The 19,047-nt window shown below is 48.4% G+C and overlaps 1 protein-coding gene across 2 annotated transcripts in view; it reads right to left on the bottom strand.

Annotated features, from left to right (window-relative positions):
• Mcad (Medium-chain acyl-CoA dehydrogenase) overlaps positions 1–19,047 on the bottom strand; it is a 192,333-nt gene that overhangs the window by 56,890 nt on the left and 116,396 nt on the right. For both annotated transcript variants that reach the window (XM_075677417.1, XM_075677416.1), the window contains exons 8-9: positions 10,207–10,315; positions 2,337–2,408 (exon numbers count right to left, since the gene is read on the bottom strand). In XM_075677417.1, the coding sequence (XP_075533532.1) occupies positions 2,337–2,408; positions 10,207–10,315 (181 nt within the window). The remainder of the gene's footprint in view (positions 1–2,336; positions 2,409–10,206; positions 10,316–19,047) is intronic.

The following is a 19,047-nucleotide window of genomic DNA, read 5'->3' as shown; positions in this document are numbered from 1 at the left end:
GACATGGAGATCGCAGAAAAATAAGCCGCCAAACGAATATGCTGCCGAGGTTGATCCCGCAAGCACTGATAATGCCCCGCTCCCGACTTCAACTGAGGCTGTAGCTGCTTTGGCCCTTCTACACCGCTACTGCGGCGCAATAGAAGGCGCCGGCCTATCGCTTGTGGATCGTTTAGACTATGTTGAGGACTCCGTGTTTAAGTACGGGGCTGCCAATAAGAACCAGGCTACACTGCTGCAGTATTTTCAGCCAAATAAATAAATACTTTGCGTGAAGCTTCAAATGAGTATTTACTGCTTCACGACTGGGGTGCAATTGAGGATCGTTGTTCTCAGCGTGCGGCGCAATCGACCGTGCACTCCCAGCTGACTAAGTCGGCATGCCTTAGGCCGATTGTACGACACAACTGAACCGCTCGCTCCAAACAACGATCCCCAATCATGCCCTTGGTTCACTGATTGATTTGCATAAGTTTTTGACGCATTTTTTAAATGTGATTTTCTATATCGAATTCTGGCAATATCAAACTTATTCGCGATCACCGCACTGTTCGATATATCGAGGTTTGACTGTATTTACCAAATTCTAACGCACACTTTTTTCCAAGAAAGCTAGTTACCAAAATTGCTTGGGCGGTGCAATTCGATACGAAACCGAAAACCACACCAATGGAACGCACTAGTCCAAAGTGTCACTGAAAAAATATGAGCGAATGCATTTTCTAGCAAACAGTGCAATGTGAATGCAGTCACAACAAATGTGAACAGTGTGCCTTATCTCCAGTGAATCATGATTTAACTTGGCTGTCAAAACATAGAGCACACCTTGATGCAGTAGATCATCGACAATGTCTAAAGTCGACATCAGAGTTACTCGCAGCGGCTCTGTCGTTTGTTGTGATGCAAAAAGCTTCAGGTTTTTTCGAATTGCATTCTGTTCTGTCAAGTTTAGCAGTTCCAAAAAATCTTTGATGAGCTGAAATGATTACTGTAACAAGTTTATAGCTCTTAGGAAATGCGCACGAAGTTCAAAGGCTGGTACACTATTTCGTCATAGAATGCTCGCAAGTGTTTAATAACACACACAAAAAAACCAGGAGTAAAAACGGACAAAGTGATACTTTGGAAGGGCGCTGCACCCTCCCTAGCTATCACTTTGTCTCTTTCTCGTGGTTTTTCTGTTTCATTGCCGTTTCATTGTTTCGTTGCAGGCATGTTTGTTCAAAAGGCGAGCAGCATTTTCCTGGCACACAAATAACAAACACGAACAAAACATGGCACACTGCTGCATGCATCGGCGTCTCTGTCCACCCGTGCAAACGTTGCTCGCACTGCCCGCCTTCGGGCCGACAGTGTCGCGCGCGCTGCGAAGCGGGCGTGACAGAAGGGTGCCAGGTGCCGCGGCGGAGTTTTACAACTGAAAATAATCTAGTAACATTGGCCGAACCAACGGCCGGTGATGTCGATAGCGATATGGCTGTACACTTTTGAACGGGCGATCACGCCACCTCAATGTGCCCAGCTATCTAACGGGCTCCACCTAACTTGTGAAACTTTCAAAAAAATTTTTAACGGTCAGTAGAAAACTATGCGCCGAGAAAACAAACATTTCTCCATTTTATGCATGGATTTTGCACCAATTTTTCTTTATGTATATTTTGATTTCCATCTCGCACAAGATTTTTCAAGGACTTTAAAGGGTTAAAAAAAATTAAGCACTATCAAGAACCTTGAAAACGAAATTTTCAAATTCAAGGGATTTCAAGGATTTCAAGGACCTTTGCGCACCCTGCCCTAAGTGGGTCCTTATCTAAACACACCCTACTATAAAATTAGGTGCGCATTTGATTTTTACTTTGTTTAGGAGCTCAATGTCACTTCTACATTACTTTTCTACTTTGAACACGTAAAAAATGTGTGTGTTTTGATTTGGGGACATGTTAGAATTGTGTGAAATATTGCCAAATGAATCCTCAGTGTGTTTCGGTATCTTTCCAGCCTCTTGTTCAATTCACCAGATAATTTTCAATCAATTTTATCGGTCCCGTCAGGGTTCAATTAAGGAAGTCAACTGTATAACCGAAGTTCTGGTATGAGTGGATCTTTTCCTTTTCATTTGTTGAGTGAGCAACATGCAAGAGTTAGTGCACAGACCTGCTTGATTGTATGCATTTGCCTGACCAATGATTTTTCTCGCACGTAAATTTTCCCTTATGTGTAGCCCAAAAGAAACCATAAAGTGTACAACAAATTATGACAATGATGAAACACAGTCAAAGAAAAGGGTACACATTCGTAAATCAAGTTCCTCATGGGCATTCAAACGTCTGGCTCACCTCCTCGGGGACGACAACGTCTTCAAAGGTGACTCCACGAGTGTCTGATGCCCTCTGGCCCATGTTCCACTCCTGCAGAATGGGGAAAGCAGACTTAGTGTAGCAAACTTGGATGCAGTGCCATAACAAGAGCACGATGGGAATACTCAACACGAGTTTTGAAGGCAAAAATGTGCTCAGGAGTCTTGCATTCTTTTTCCCTCTGCTTTTCAGCTGCCAAGTCAACTACCTCATCTGAATATCATTCTAGTAGCAGCTATGCATCCTCAGCTTCACATCCCTTGACAATACAGTGAAGCCAACTTACGTTTAGAACAAAGGCCACTTACAGAGATAGTGATAGTAATAAGGCATTATAATGATCACAATGCATTATACCGTACTTACTCACATAATGATTGCACTTTTTTGTAAAACAAATTGAAGCAAATTCGGGGTGTAATCAATACGTGGGTTAAGTTTTCCACAAAAAGAAAAAAAAATTGTTTCATCCCGCATTTGCTGCGGGAAGACAACAGGTTAACAAACAGGTGGCTGTCGCTGTAACAATGCGGGACACCTAAACAAAAATGGCGGCCGGCGGAGCAAGCCAAATGCGCCGAACGTGATTTTTTTTCTTCTCGTGAGATCATTACATGCATTGAAACAGTTTCTTCCATATCAGTAATGAATAATATTGTCAATATCGGCAAGCTTGCGGCAATAACGTAGCCATGTCCACATTGAGGGACAGAAACAGAGATGGGCGCGCTTAGCTGCCAGTGACATAGAAACACATGGCGGGCATGCTGTGAAAACTGTGGCATTTGTCTTCATTAATATCCTAATACGGCACATTTCTGCTAGAGGTGGGCGAATATCTTTGCTGTGTTACAAGCGTTGGCGTATGAATATGGTACACTTTCAATGTATCAGTGTAAACGTGGCTACTATCATTGCCACTCGCGATTTGTTGAGTGCCGACGAGTGCAGACAAGAGGAATTGAAAGGCATCTTTTTTGTTGTTCTTGACCACAACCAATATAAAGCCTACAAATAATAAAGTCAAGGCAAGTTTGGTTGTAGCTTTTTTTTTTTTCATGGAAATGCGGAAAGATGAAAGGAATGAAATGGGGTATCTGCTTAAGAATGTTTGGTACATGCAGACCACTTTGTATGTCTTGAAGAGTTGTTCGCATAGCATTCGACAGCATTCAACAGCATTCGACAGATGGTAAGCGCGATTATCATCACCTAAACTTGGCACACGACATATAGCACGCTGCAGCAAGTTTGGGGTGCGATCACTATGCAAATAAGTGCGGTAATTAAATAAAGTAGAAACTTGTTCATACAATTTGTAAAAAAAAACCTGAGAAAAAGCGAACTGAGAAAACATATGATCCAATGAAACTAAAAAACGCTGACAGATTCAGCTGCACTTGACATCTGTGTAATGCGAAGTGTCGCGCGGATCGCTGTGACACGGCGCACGAGAAGCCAGACGCATCCAGCTGGTGTGGCTCCAGTGGCCTGAGACAGGCTTTCTTGTTTTCCTATTGCATAGTGTTTTAAGACGGGGAAATGAAACGAAATCCGGCTGTTGGGTGGTGCCGGAAGCAGTCGGGGTGATACGTGACACTCGCATCGCGCCGCCTGCAGCAGGGAACGATAGCATGTTTGGGTTATCGCCTGCTAAAAGCGTACAGCACGCTGCCAGTGACCCTATGCACCACGCGCTGTAAAACAGATAGGTGAAGATGCTTATCGCAATTGGGTTGGCGGCGATAGCTGTGAATGCAGCATGCGACAATAAGTGGGAGATTTAGTGGTAGCGGAATAAGAAACTGAGTGAGCATTTTCACGTCAGAAGGGCAGGCGAGTATTGCGGGGAAGCTGATGTGGTGGGCGACGATTGTTCTTGATCGTACACGCCTAACATCTCTTCTTGTTTACATGGGATCCGGCAGCCAGTGAACATATTGTGACACACTGACGAAAAAGATGTTTTAATCATCGTCAGAAGAAGACGATGTTCTGGTCTTCGCGCGCTGTCTGCCATCTTGTCAGCTGCTATAATTATTGCAAATATTCTGTAAATACATGTCTAACTGTTTTTAAGCCCGTAACATTTTTGGTGGAGGTTGCGGGATCATTAACAAGACGGATTTACGCAGCACGTGCTCCTTGGCTGCATCTACAATGCCAGCTCAAGGTGAGGATGCTTCAGGCCCGTCGGCACCCACGCCCACAGTCATTCTAGCACAACCCCGTGAACCCAGGAACCTTTTCTGGCACCAATGACACTGATGTTGAAGACTGGCTTCAACAATATGAGCGGGTGAGCGCCAGCAACCACTGGGACCAGACCATCACGCTCGCGAATCTGATATTTTACGCGTCTGATTTCAGACCCACGAGGAGGAACTTACCAGCTGGGAGATGTGTAAACAGAAACTCAAAGATTTGTTTGGCAAGCCTGTTGGACGTCAGCGCGCCGCCCAAAAAGACCTCGCTTCGCGAGTCCAGACGTGCACTGAATCCTATCTCACGTACGTCCAGGTCGTGCTCGCTCTGTGCCGCAAAGTGGATCCAAAGATCTCCGAACCTGATAAGGTTGCACATGTCACCAAGGGCATAGCAGATGATGCCTTCGATCTCCTTGTCTTCAAGAATTCTTCCACTGTGCAAGCCATCATTACCGAATGCCAATGGTTTGAAGAAGCCAAGAGTCGCCGCATTGCCCAGCCATTTCCTCGCCTTCTCAACACGGCTGCTACGTCCACCTGCGAAGACCTCCGCAGTGTGCCCACGCCTGATCGCTCTGATGACATCCTCCATGTGATCCGACATGAAATAGAAGCCGCATCTCCTGTCACGACCCCAACCCATGGCCCCGACAGTTGCCAGGTGACCGTCTCATTGATACAGTCCGTCGTGCACCAAGAATTGGCCAACGTTGGCTTGACCAACGTCTGCTCAGTTAATCGGCCTGACTACACTCCGTCCAGCACTGTCATATGCACCCACAGCCTGAATGCCCCAACGCGGTATTGCAATCCGGCCGAACGGCGTACTCCAGACGACAGGCCTATATGCTTCACTTGTGGCCGTATCGGCCATATTTCACGTCACTGCCGGTCTTCGTGGAATTCGACCCCCTGGTCCTACCACCCTTCCCACGGCCCTCATGCTGCTCCCTGGTTCCCCCCGCAAACGCAGCCAGTACATTCTGGCGACACTTCTTTGCCTACCCGCTCTAGCCGCTCTCCTTCGCCACATCGCCGCTTCTCCCGATCACCGTCCCCTAGCTCCTTCCGGCGCACCCTTCCGGAAAACTAACGGGTGCAGCACCTGGAGGTGATGCTGCCAAACCGACCCGATGCAAAAATCCTCTTTTGACCTTGCCCACACATTGGAACCTTATTAACGTGAACGTGGATGGTGTACCTGTTACGGCTCTGATTGACACTGGCTCGCACATATCTGTGATGAATGCTCAGCTTCGGAATCGTCTCAAGAAAGTCCTCACTCCTGCCCCTTCGCCTGTGGTCCAAGTCGCTGACAGTGGAACACCAGCCATTATTGGCATGTGTCCGGCTCGCCTGAGTGTCGCCGGACATCATACTTCTGTTTTGTTTTATGTCCTAGAGCACTGCCCTCACGACCTCATCCTGGGCCTTGACTTTCTGTCTACACATTCCGCTTTGATATGCTGTTCTGCTGGTGTTGTGCAACTCGCTCTACCTGCTGCTATTGACCCTCCCGATAGTGCTTCGATACGGCTATGTTCCAAAGAGCATATTCGCCTCCCTCACCGTGCCGTTACCTACATAGGTGTCTCCCCTGTTCCACCTGTACCAGACGGTGACTACATCGTATCTCCTAATCCAGATGTCCTGCTCTCGCACAACGTTGCTTTCCCTCACCCCGTCGTTATCATTTCGGACAACACATCTTGCCTTCCGCTTGTGAACTTTGGACTCTGTACACAAGTACTCCCGCGCGGAATATCCCTGGTGCAAATAACGCCAGCCAGAGACTACCACATTTCGACTTTAACTTGTGACAGCTCCTCGTGTTCAACTCTTGCTTCACCCCCTGTCCCTTCAGACTTGAATGCCCTAACAAAAATGATTGCTCCCGACCTTCCTCCCCAGCGTGCTCAAGAACTACGTTGCCTCCTTGCCTCATACTGGGACATATTCGACCTTGGAGAATGCCCTCTAGGACAAACATCTGTCGTAAAACATCGAATAAACACCGGTGATGCGAGCCCGATCCATCGGCGACCCTACCGCGTCTCGCCTACTGAGCAACATATCATCCAACACGAAGTTGACAAGATGCTTTCTCGAGACATCGTCGAACCTTCTTGCAGCCCATGGGCATCCCCTCTTGTACTAGTTAAAAAGGACAACAGTTGGCGATTTTGCATCGATTATCGACACCTCAACAAGGTAACAAAGAAAGACGTCTATCCGCTACCACGCATTGACGATGCCCTGGATTGCTTGCATGGCGCACAATACTTTTCGTCCATCGACCTTCGCTCCGGCTACTGGCAAATTGCCGCCAATGACATGGACTGCGACAGGACAGCTTTTATTACTCCCGATGGCCTGTATCAGTTCAAAGTGATGCCTTTCGGTTTATGTAATGCCCCGGCCACATTTGAACGAATGATGGACGCTCTCCTACACAGTTTCAAGTGGTCCATCTGCCTCTGTTACCTGGACGACGTGATCGTTTTTTCTCAGACTTTTGCGTCACACCTCGAGCGCCTGTCGACGATCCTATCTGTTTTCCGGCAGGCGGGGCTAAAGATAAATTCGTCCAAGTGCCACTTCGGTCGTCGTGAAATTTCTGTGCTCGGGCATCTCGTCGATTCTTCTGGTGTACGCCCTGATCACAATAAAATACGGGCAGTGAAAGACTTTCCTGTGCCAACATGTACCAAGGATGTTCGCAGCTTCTTGGGCCTTTGCTCCTACTTCCGTCGGTTTGTCCGAAATTTCGCGAACGTTGCGCGGCCTCTCAATCAGCTTCTCAAGAAAGACGCTGCATTCATTTGGGGCCCTGAGCAAGCTGGTGCTTTCACTGAGCTGATTGGACTGCTTACGTCCCCGCCCATTCTCACTCACTTTGATGCGTCAGCTCCAACAGAAGTCCGTACCGATGTCAGTAGCCATGGTTTTGGAGCTATCTTGGCACAGAAATAACAAGGGCGAGAACGTGTTATTGCCTACGCCAGCCGCCTTCTTTCCTCTGCGGAGAGCAATTATTCTATCACCGAACGCGAGTGTCTGGCTCTCATTTGGGCAGTGGGTAAATTCTGCCCCTATTTGTACGGCCGCCAATTCACAGTCATCTGTGAATTGGCTTTGTGTTGGCTTTCGTCCCTCAAAGGTCCTTTAGAACGCCTTGGCCGCTGCGCTCTGCGCCTTCAAGAATACAATTATTCAGTTGTATACAAGACCGGCCGGTTACATCAAGATGCAGACTGCTTGTCTCGCCATCCTGTCGACCCTCTTGACGTTTCTGCGGCCGGCATACCTGTCACCGTTCTCTCTCTGGCTGCTTTTCGCAACATTGGAGCCGAATAACATCGGGACGCCTCCTTGCAACGGCGTATTCAACGGCTCACTTCAACGACGCCCGATCCTTCCCTTCGCATGTTTGAACTTCAAGATGGTATGCTGTACTGCTCTAACATACGCCCGGACGGCCCTGCCCGACTCTTCGTTGTGCCTGAGCATCTGCGTCACTGTTCTCGCCCAGCTTCATGATTACTGACTGCAGGTCACCTTGGTGTGTCAAGGACTTATGACCGCGTTCGCCGGCGCTTCTTTACCGTGGCGTCTATGCCGTGACGTCTGCCGTTATGTCGCTGCGTGTGATCTTTGCCAACGACGCAAAAAGCCGACCACACTCCCTTCTGGTCGCCTTCAACCACTTGACATACCATCAGAACCATTCTTCCGTGTAGGTGTTGATCTTTTAGGCCCTTTTCCTACGTCTGCTTCGGAAAACAAGTGGATTGCTGTAGCAACAGACTACGCCACCCGATATGCAATCACACAGGCTCTTCCGACGAGCTGTGCAACCGATGTCGCGGACTTCCTCCTAGAAAATGTCATCCTTCACCCCGGCGCCCCTCAACAGCTCCTCACCGACCGAGGCCGCTACTTTCTTTCTAAAGTTGTCAATGACATCCTACACTCGTGCGTGACTAAACACAAACTTGCTACTGCTTACCATCCACAAACGAATGGTCTAACCGAGCGCCTTAACCGCACCCTTACTGACATGCTGTCTATGTATGTCTCCGATGACCATCGCGACTGGGACGTTGCGCTGCCGTTCGTTACTTTCGCGTATAATTCGTCTCGCCATGATACGGCAGGCTTCTCTCCATTCTTCCTCTTGTTTGGCCGCGACCCTACGTTACCTTTCGACCCCGTTCTGCCTGCTAGTCTGAATTCCACATCCGAGTACGCCCGTGAAGCCATCCTCGAAGCACAAGAAGCACGCCATATTGCTCGACGTCGACTTGTGGAGTCGCAGGACAATCAGCAGCGCTTATATGACGCCCGCTATCGTGACATCCATTATACACCGGGCGCCTTGGTTCTCCTTTGGTCGCCGTCACGACGCGTTGGCCTCTCGAAGAAGTTACTTTCACACTACTTTGGCCCTTACCGTGTCTTGCATCAAGTAACTGATGTCACGTACGAAATCACCCCTCTTGAGCCAACCGTGGCTCAGCATCGCTCCGACGTGGTCCACGTCGCGCATCTCAAGTTGTATCACTCGCCCGCCTCCTAACCAGCAACGAGCCAGTGCTTCAGCCGCCGGGGGTCATGTGACACGCTGACGAAGAAGATGTTTTAATGATCATCGGAAGAAAACGATGTTCTGGTCTTCGCGTGCTGTCTACCATCTTGCCAGCTGCTATAATTATTGTAAATATTCTGTAAATACATGTCTGACTGTTTTTAACCCCGTAACAATATCATAATTGCAGTTTGGCAATGTACTGAACATTGGTGCCGAAAGATCATGTTTTCTGGGAACATATGAACCGATAAAGATAAGCATAACTCAATTCAGTGATTTTTCGGGTTCTCAACTGCAAACGTTGGCACTAGGAAATTGTACGCAATGGGATCAATCAACAAGGTTCTACTGTAGTCTGAAGAGTCTTTACAAATACATCATTTTATAATCGGTAAACTTCAATTAATATAACTCCATTAACAAGTTTACTTTGATCCCAACTGAGAGTCCTGGCTAGCACCCGCACATTTCTATGGGGCTAAAAATTAATTAATTTCGATCTTTAAATTCACCCTCGCTGTATAGAACTTGACTAGGCAGCATGCCCATGCCAGAAAAGTGTAACATCGCTGGGTGGGAAGAGGCAAGAACTGCTCCAGCCAAAAGTAAAAGAGTCCTGACGTTTCGGGATGACCGAAGAGGCCCTCCTGTCTTGTTTGTTTTGCTCCTCACCTTAGTGTAGTGTGGGCATAGGGAGGCACGTCCCCACTGACTAGTTGATGGCTGCCGAGAGCATTTTGAATGTGCGACGAGGAGGAGTCTTCTTGCCCGTTGAGTCTCGGTGTTGATCACACAAGCACCGTCAAGATATATTACATGGTCATGCTTCTCGCAGTCAGGTAGACAGGAGCTTAAAGGATGCTGCTTCTTCAGCTGCTTCAGTCACCCCCTGATGAAGGGATCAAACCAGTTCTGAAATGCCAGGACATTTTCTACCTTTGGCTGGAGAAGTTCTTCACTCTAATAATTGTATTTCGTAATCAAATGGATGCTATGGATGCTATATTAACACCACCTCCAACAGAGGAGTCAATGAACTGAAAGGTCTTGCCTTGCGGCCTGGTGTGACTCCCGGAGTGTCCCGATCCACGATGAATGCTGTGAAAGCCTTCGAAGCGGGGCACTTGGGGTCCGGGTTGGAACGTGCAAGCACAAAATACCTGCACACAGTTTCTCAACTCTCAGCACAATCACTGCAAGACTGAATCCCCTAACAGTGATGGAGTTATAGCAGCATGCACTCAACTTTCGTGAAAGAATTCATTGGGCTATAATGCACACATTTTCTTGTAAGCAACAATCTGTCCCTGGTAGCAAGAGTTCTAATAAAAGAACATGTGCAAAGAGTCAAAACAGCTAGAACAATAATTAGAGGTGGGATTGCCCAAAGTCATTTGAGCAATTTTTGCAGCAAGTAAAATTGCATTTTGGTGCAGTTTTGGAGCAGGCCATTCTGAATTTTGGTGAAATAATGCACTTCAATACCATGACTAAACACGGAATAAACCAACACGAAGTGCATAGTAGAGGTGCACTTTATAGCTATAGCGTACTAGAGTATAGAAGAGTTGGTCGAGCAGCGGCAGCCCCCCCCCCCCCCCCCCAGTGCATGCTTTCCTGTAAAACCGGAAACATCGGTGGCACTAAGATCAAACAATATTTTTCTGTGTCGACGCTCATGACGACAGCGGAAAGTGTTCTCAAGTTATGTGGTCCAATCGACGTGGTAACATAATTTTCTGGTCACCATATGCCACTGCAGACCCAGAGAGCCGCAATCAACCCTGGGCTGGTATAAAATAAGACTACTGTAATCTGTTTTTATTGCGACAATGATTATACGAGCACTACAGACACACTTATGCTGTCATTGTCACCGTCGCTGTGATGTTCCGTATAAAGTCCTGGGGCGATAACATTGTTGCCACGCTCCATATGTTGTATGTGCGAGTGAAACGCTGTGAGAGCAAGCCAACGATAGCGGCTCAATCTCACGTGCGCAAGGGGGGAAAGCGGGGAGGAAGTGCACCATCTTCCATCACGTGCAAGGCACCAGGGGGAGGGGAGGGAGAAATTCTTCTCTGGTGGCTGCTGCGTATGGTGCGGCCTATTTTGAAAGCGATCTGCAATGTGGACAGTGTGAGTGCTGATAGCTTCGTGTGCACTGTGTTTTCGCCGTTTCGTTTGCATTGAAGCCAGGCAGAACGAAGGTCAATTCACTCGCTGCTGCTGCCGTGCTTCTTCACTCCAGCATCTTAACAGCAAGTATCCGCGGTCATCGAGTGAGATGTGTTCATGTATGCCTATGCGCACGTCACACCCTACTGGTTAATTTAGTTAGTATGTGAATGTTTGCAAGTTTATACGGGCGATAAGACTACTATCCGTACTTCGTATAGCTGTCTACTAATTTGCTATCGCAATGAACACTTCGCCTTTCGGGTGAAACTGACTTCTTATTCCAAATCTGCCATTTAGCCCTTAACAATAGATAAAAATGGCTGAGACCCCTCACCCATATGGGCATAAAAACAGATTGAAATAGTTTCACGTTATAGCGGCCCTGGCGGCAGAGACGCCCACCTGCCGAACCAGCAGCAGTGCACGCCTCCCTAATATCTAGTTTGCACGCAGCGCCCTCAGCCTACTTTTCATAGCGTTGTGCCTCATCTAAGGATCACTGCGCTGCTCGGCTCACTCTACCGCATTCTAAGTGCACTCTAAATACAGCCACCCTGGCCATTCCGACAGCAGTGGCAAGAGCCGAGAGTGGTCGCACACGCACCGGTTACTTGCTGGAAGCACGGAAAGGTCCAGTGTTATAAGCATGAGAACTAAGATAAACTGTGCGGGAGATGCCATCGTGCAGTGTGCGGAATGTGAATGGCTGCACTCTTTCAGAAGACAAATGTGCTCACTGTTCGCAGCCACTGCCGGAGCACACGTGCCAAATCCATTTTAGCGCAGCGTGGCGCAACTTTGGTCAATTTTCTGTGCTTGGCCCAGTTTGGCACAGGAATTTGCATTTGTATCAAAATGGCACAATTGACGCAGAAGTCCCACCCTTGAACAATCTAAAAAAGAACCTCTCACGGGCTTTTGTCATCCACCTGACCGTAGCCAAAGCTACAAAGGAAGCTGCAACCTGCTATACTGGTTAGCTAAGACAATAGAGTGACTGCCCACAGAAACACACTGCTCCAGGCTTCGATCCATGGACCAGCGTGAATGTGTAGAGCGCGAAAGAAAAAACAACTGACACATAAGCTGCAGAGATGACAGTGGAGCCCACACCCCTTCTTCATTTCCTTAGTTCTCAATATGAGCGCCCCCTGGCATCGTAACAAATGCAGGTGCTACAGGGCACCCTGGCTACACCGCAAGCATGAAGTGGACGCGATGAGGACATGCATGAGATTGTAAGGGAAGGGAAGACTATGGGGAATCCGTGCTCTGGAGATGCAGATGGGTGATTGGTATCTCCACGTAGGCCAGCTTGAGGCACTCTGTAGAGACCGCTTCCTCCCGTCCTTGCTGTACAATGACAAAAGTGTTGGAGGAATGGCATAGAACTGGAAAGCGCCCATCATAGGCCGGCGTAATACGGCACCCGGATATCATCTTGCCTAAGAAAGCGTGTGGTGGTAGCGAGGTCAGGGTGGTTGAATATGTGTTGCTTGGCTGACCTAGGTTTGATAGGCTGGAGGTCGCATGGTGAAAAGGTCGCCGGGAAGACGTAGAGGGGTGCCATAAACCAACTCGGCTACAGAGCACCCAAGGTTGTGGCGGAGGACAGCCCAAAAGGCCAAGCATTACCAACGGCAAGTGGTGGATCCGGTGCTCACGATCCCGTCATGCTGTGAGGGTCATCTTGAGCTTCCGATGAAGACGCTCCACCATGACATCAGCGGATGTATGGCAAACAGTAGCGCGGCAGCTTTTCAGACTCAGAATGCAGGCAAGTGCAACAAATAATTCAGACTCGAGCTACTGTCCTCAGTCTGTCGTTGCAATGGCTGGGCAGCCGAAAGGTGAAACCCACGAAGAAACAAAAGCACATGACACTGTCTCTGCGGTGATGCAGATGATGGGAACTGCCTCAGGCCTTGGGTAAAACGTCCACTATTGGCAGCGAGCTCCACCACTGGAAAAGCTGGCGCCACCATCGGCACGACGTGGCATAAGGGATCACGTGGACACAGCGGCCGCGTCGGCTGCTTTGGAAGCGCCTAAGCGAGCTGAAAACGAAAGTTTAATGTTCCACCTGCGCTGCGGTTTTGATTAAGTGGTGAGGCTTTACTGCCTTGGGTGTCAACTTGACAAAATCTGAAACTACTATAATAGGTAGTGGCTGCCTTTGGAGGCGTGCAGCATGGTAGGCTACTGCTCGGTGCCGCAGAGCCGGACGTACGCAATGGAGCCCGGTATCAGCCTTATTCACACGTAGCCGTAGGGCAAGGAGCTACGTGAAGCTTGGCTGGCGAAGCTTAGAGCCAGCAGACAGCCATCGGCTACAACTCGGGTATGCAGCAAGCACACACACGAGAAAGATTTCTGCTACGGCACCGGGACTCTCGCCCACGCCCACTGCCCGGCTAATGTCAAGACGGTTTGGTCTATGAACTTGTTGATGCTAGATACTGGCAAGTTCACTGGAACGGAAAGGAAGCGGTAAGACACACATTAAAGAAAGGCATGGCATATGGTCATGTTTGTGTTAATTAATGCATTGGATTACAAAAAAGAAGCAGAGGGAAATCGCGTGCTGAGAAGACCGATAAACATACAGCGCCATGCAACTATATTGAAATGTCCAAGAATTTAGAAGACAAAGAAGATTGAATCGTCGCGATGGCACATCACAGTCGCCATAGGCGTCGAAGTCTCTAGTATAAGGAAATTATTTTTGAACAGTTCTGATAGCGTCCACGCAACAATGGTTGCTAGTGTACTGTCAAATGCTCATATGCTGCGGCCTAAAGCTCACGGCACGCACACACACACATGGTGCAAAAACGCGCTCACAGCGAAAGCAAAACATGGTGCGCGGACATGCATGCAGACACGCAGTCGGTCGCTACGAACCCATGCGATCGCTGCATTGAGGCTTCATTCTATTATGCCCCATTTGGTTATACAGACAGCTTACTATAAGAACATATTTCAGATAGTTTACTTTCAGCGTTTGTTTACCTTTCACGCAAGAAGCCGGTTCGGGAGACTCCATCGCGGCAACCGTGCGTAGTGGCGTTCGCTGTACATATTCGGTAAACAGATAGTGTCTGTAAACAATTCTGTGCTTTAAGTTTGCCCAAGATTATTATATCGACAGTCAAAAACTTCCCTCGTTTTGAGAGTACCTACATAAACGTCCAGGAGGGCTGTCGCATGGTGCTTTTATTACGCGCCGTAAGCGAAACCTATGAGGAGTGCACCGCGTGATCCCTCATACTACGCAAGGGAGGCACTTCCGACAGATGGCGACTCCGTAACTCCTCGCCCACAATAGTCAAAATGTAATGGTAGCTGCGTGAAAGAGGAAACAAACGACCTATGTCGATATGGACGTGATTGAAGCGCTGGTCAGGAGGCAGGAACCGTTGGTGTGTCAGAATAGTGTGACGGGTCACTTTGGTTGTTTCACATGCAATAAAGGAACGGGACCATGCGCAAACATTTGCATTGACCCTAGGCCACACATAGCGCTGCGTGACGAGGCATTGAGTATCCTGTATACCAGGATGAGCAATGTCGTGCAGAGAGTGAAAAGTGGCCCGCTGCAACATTGCCGGAATGGAAATGGCCGGAAGATGCCCAGACATATCACACCACAGCAAACATGGCGCATATGGATGGGGAACAAGCTCGAGGCGAAGGGAAGAGGAGAGTTGCCGAACACTTGTAGTTCAGGGTCATTGTGTTGTGCCACCGATAGTGCACGCCAGTCGACACCTGTAGAAGTTGAGCCAATCGCCTCAACACAGGAGAGGGCATCAGCTGCTGCGTTGTTGGCTCCCTTGAAATAGCATACACCTGTGAACTCTAAGATGTATCATCATCATCATCACCATCGGATAACTTTATGTCCACCGTAGGACGAAGGCCTCTCCCTGCAATTGCCAAATACCCTTGTCCTGCGCCAACCGATTCCAACCTAGCACCTGCGAATTTCTCAATTTCATCATACCACCTAGCCTTCTTGGCCTCAATTGCACTTCCCTTCCCTTGGCACCCATTCTGTAACCCTAATGGTCCACTGGTTGTCTAACCTACGCATTACATGACCTGCCCAGCTCCATTTCTTTCTATTAACGTCAATTAGAATAGCAGCTATCCCCTTTTGCTTTCTGATCCACACCACTCTCTTCCCGTCTGTTAACGTCATGCCCAACATTCTTCGTTCCATCGCTCTTTGCGCAGGCATTTAATTGTTTTTGAGCTTCTTTGTCAATCTCCAAGTTTCTGCCCCATATGTTAACACTGGTAGAATGCACTGATTGTACACCTTTCTTTTTAATGATAATGGTAAGCTTCCAGTCAGGATCTGACAATGTCTCCATATGCGCTCCAACCCATTTTTATTCTGTAAATTTCCTTCCCATGATCAGGGTCCCCTGTGAGTAACTGACCTAGGTAAACATATTCCTTCACAGACTCTAGAGGCTGACTGGCGATCCTGAACTCTTGTTCCCTTGCCTGGCTATTCATGATTATCTTTGTCTTCTGCATATTAATCTTCAAACCCACTCTTACGCTCTCTGTTAAGGTCCTCCATCATTTGTTGTAACTCGTCTCCAGTGTTGCTAAACAGAACAATGTCATCTGTAAACTGAAGCTTGCCAAGACCTTCGCCGTCGATCCCTACTCCTAAGCCTTCCCCGTTTAATAGCTTGACTACTTCTTCCAAGCATGCAGTGAATAGCCTTGGAGAGATTGTGTATCCTTGTCTGACCCCTTTCTTTATAGGAATCTTCCTACATTTCCTGTGTAGAATTAAGGTAGCCGTAGAATCTCTGTAGATATTTCCAAGATATTGACGTCCCAGTTTAATAACTTGAATGTATGCAAGATGTCATACCTCCCGTGCAGCGTACTTGGAGGAGTTCGTGCTGAACACATAAGTCAGAGGCTTATGGTCAGTCATCATGTAGAACTTCCTTCCTTCCAGTAAGTGGCGGAAATATTGAATGGTGGCGTAGATAGCCAACAGCTAACAACTGAAGACACTGTAGCGTGTCTTGGCGGATTGCAGCTTCCAAGAGAAATAACACAAGGGTTATTTCTCAGAGCCAATACATTCAGAGCCAACATATTGTTGTAACACTGCTCCGATGGCCACGATGGAGGCATCTACCTGTATCTAGTTGATGCGTCAGAATGGGGATGTACCAGCAGAGTTGCTTCAGGGACGAGTTACTTGGCAGTCAAAAAGGCAGCCTGCTCCCGAGGTGACCATGGTATTGTCGAAGACGGGCTCCGTCGCTCTTTCAACAGGTGGGCGATCAGCTGCAGTAAGGCTGCGCAGTGTGGAATAAAACCGTGTGAAATATTGACAAGGCCGAAGAACTCGCAAAGCTGGCAAAGAGTGTTGGGCACCGAGAAATTCCTGACAGCCTCGATGTGGGATGGCTACGGAAGGTTGCCGAGTGCCGAAACGTGATGGCCCGCAAAATTTAGCTCGGAGGTTACAAAAACGCATTTGCGTGGGTTCATGATGAGGCCATACTGTTGCAGAGGTTGTAAAGGTTCACACAAGTCATGCTCGTGATCTTCTGGAATGGCACTGGCGATTAGCATGTCATCGATGTAGGTGAACACTGCAGGCAACCCTTTTGTCACCTCAGTGATACAGTGCTGAAATGTTTATCCGGCATTGCGCAATTCAAAAGACATGCGCACAAACTCGAATAAAGCAAAAGGCATCATGATGGCAGTTTTGGGAATGTCGTTGGGTTCAATTGGTATCTGGTGGTATGCCTTAACCAGATCCACTTCACTGAAGATGTTGCACCCATCCAGGTTGGATGTGAAATCTTCAATATGGGGAAGTGGGTAGCTGTCATGCACAATTTGAGCACTCAGAGCATGGTAGTCTCCACACGGACACCAATCATTTGGATCTTTCTTTGGTACCAAATGCAGCAGCAAATCCCAAACACTGGATGAAGGATGAATATTGTCAAGTTGCACCATGTACTCAAATTCCCATTTAGCGATGGCAAGACGCTCGCCGAACAAGCGGCGAGGATGGGAAGAAACTGAGGCACCATGCGTGATGATGCGGTGAGTAACCATGAGGTTGGGAGGTTTATTCAAATTGCAAGGTTTTGTGACCTCGAGGAACTTGACCAAGATTCTCTGGTAAGGACTTGACCGCACAAGCGTGTGAATGGCAGTGGGGCAATCAACTCTCGATAGAAGTCCAACTATAGACAGACGCGTACTGCCATTGATGAGCCATTGGTGCCGCATGCTTATGTCAAGGTGCTAGAAAGACAGGAAATCCAAACTGATGATGGGACGGACGATGTCAGTGATGACAAAAATCTAGCAGGATGTGAAACGTAACCTGAGATCAATGGTAAGTGAACGAAGCCCGTATGTTGCTATGGCAGAGGCATTAGCGGCGCAGAGAGGCTGTCCACAAGGCTTCGGATAGCGATAATTTCTGGATGGGGGCACTACACTAACCTGGGTGCCCGTTTTGACAAGGAAACCTGCCCGCAATCTTGTCCGTAATTGGGAGCAGGTGGCCAGCTCGAGGGGAGAGGTCATGTGCAGCTGTCAGTGATGAGTGAGTGAATAAAATTTTATTGGGTCCAGCAAAACGCAATAAAACGTGCACCCGGCTAATCCCACGATGGGACTGACACATCTAGTCTGCTGGCCCCGATTGCGGGCGAGCTGGACAGCCAGAATTTGGTCCTCAAAGACGGGACTTCGCAGGAGCGCGTCCCACTCTTCCTTGGTGAACTTCGAGCCCAGCGACCCGCACTCCCAGAGCATATGAGGCAAAGTAGAAACCTCACCACAGGCCACACAAGAACAATTCAAATAAATCTCGGGATATATGCTGTTAAGGGACACCGGATTTGGGCTGTCAGTGATCACTCCTGTTGTTTACCAATCAGGTACAAGGTGGCATGCACTTCCTAGCATGATATGCAAAACGGAGGTGATACCAGCAGGTTCACTGGAACATAGAGGTCCTTTGTCCAGTGTCCAGAGAAGACGATGAAGCACGCGGACTTGAAGAGCATTGTCGTAATCTGGGGACGTTGAAGTGAAGCAACAGCAGCCGTGAGGTCATCAATGTGCACTTCGAGCTGGGCGACCGCCGAGAGCTCAGGCGTAGTTGCGATGACAGAAAACGAAGGAACAGAAGCCTCATGGATCTTACTGACAAGCTCAGCCAGGCGGTCTAGCATCGTGTCCTCAGCGGTGGCAAGGACGAGGTGAACAGGTTGGGGAAGGCGCTGCAGGAAAGGTTCCTTGAGAAGAGCGCTGTGGGTGTTGACGTTACCTTCGCCCAAGAGCTGTCGCATCTGATGCAACATTTAGGAGGGAAGTCTATCACCAAGTTCTTCGTTGGTCAAGAGTTGTTGCAGGTGAGTGCGTTCCGAAGGTACGGTGTGCCTCGGGATCTTTGCCTTAAGGCGCTCATACGGGTTTTCAACTAAAGTTTGGGTGAGGATGTCAGTGAAGTCGTTAACTACTTCGGGTGATAGTGACATGATCACTTTGTAGTACTGCATTGTCTGCAAAGTGATCCGGTGCAGGTGGAATTTCGCCTCGGCCTGTAAAAACCGTCCAAAAGGGTGGCAGCTGAAATCACACCTCTGAGATGTCGGGGATGCGAGCACTTAACTCAGTTGATGGGCTTGACATGGCG

Source organism: Dermacentor variabilis, unplaced genomic scaffold (genome assembly GCF_050947875.1).
Source record: "Dermacentor variabilis isolate Ectoservices unplaced genomic scaffold, ASM5094787v1 scaffold_13, whole genome shotgun sequence".
Lineage (NCBI taxonomy): Eukaryota > Metazoa > Arthropoda > Arachnida > Ixodida > Ixodidae > Dermacentor > Dermacentor variabilis.
Note: the sequence above shows the minus strand (reverse complement) of the source record. Positions and strands in the feature narration are given on the sequence as shown.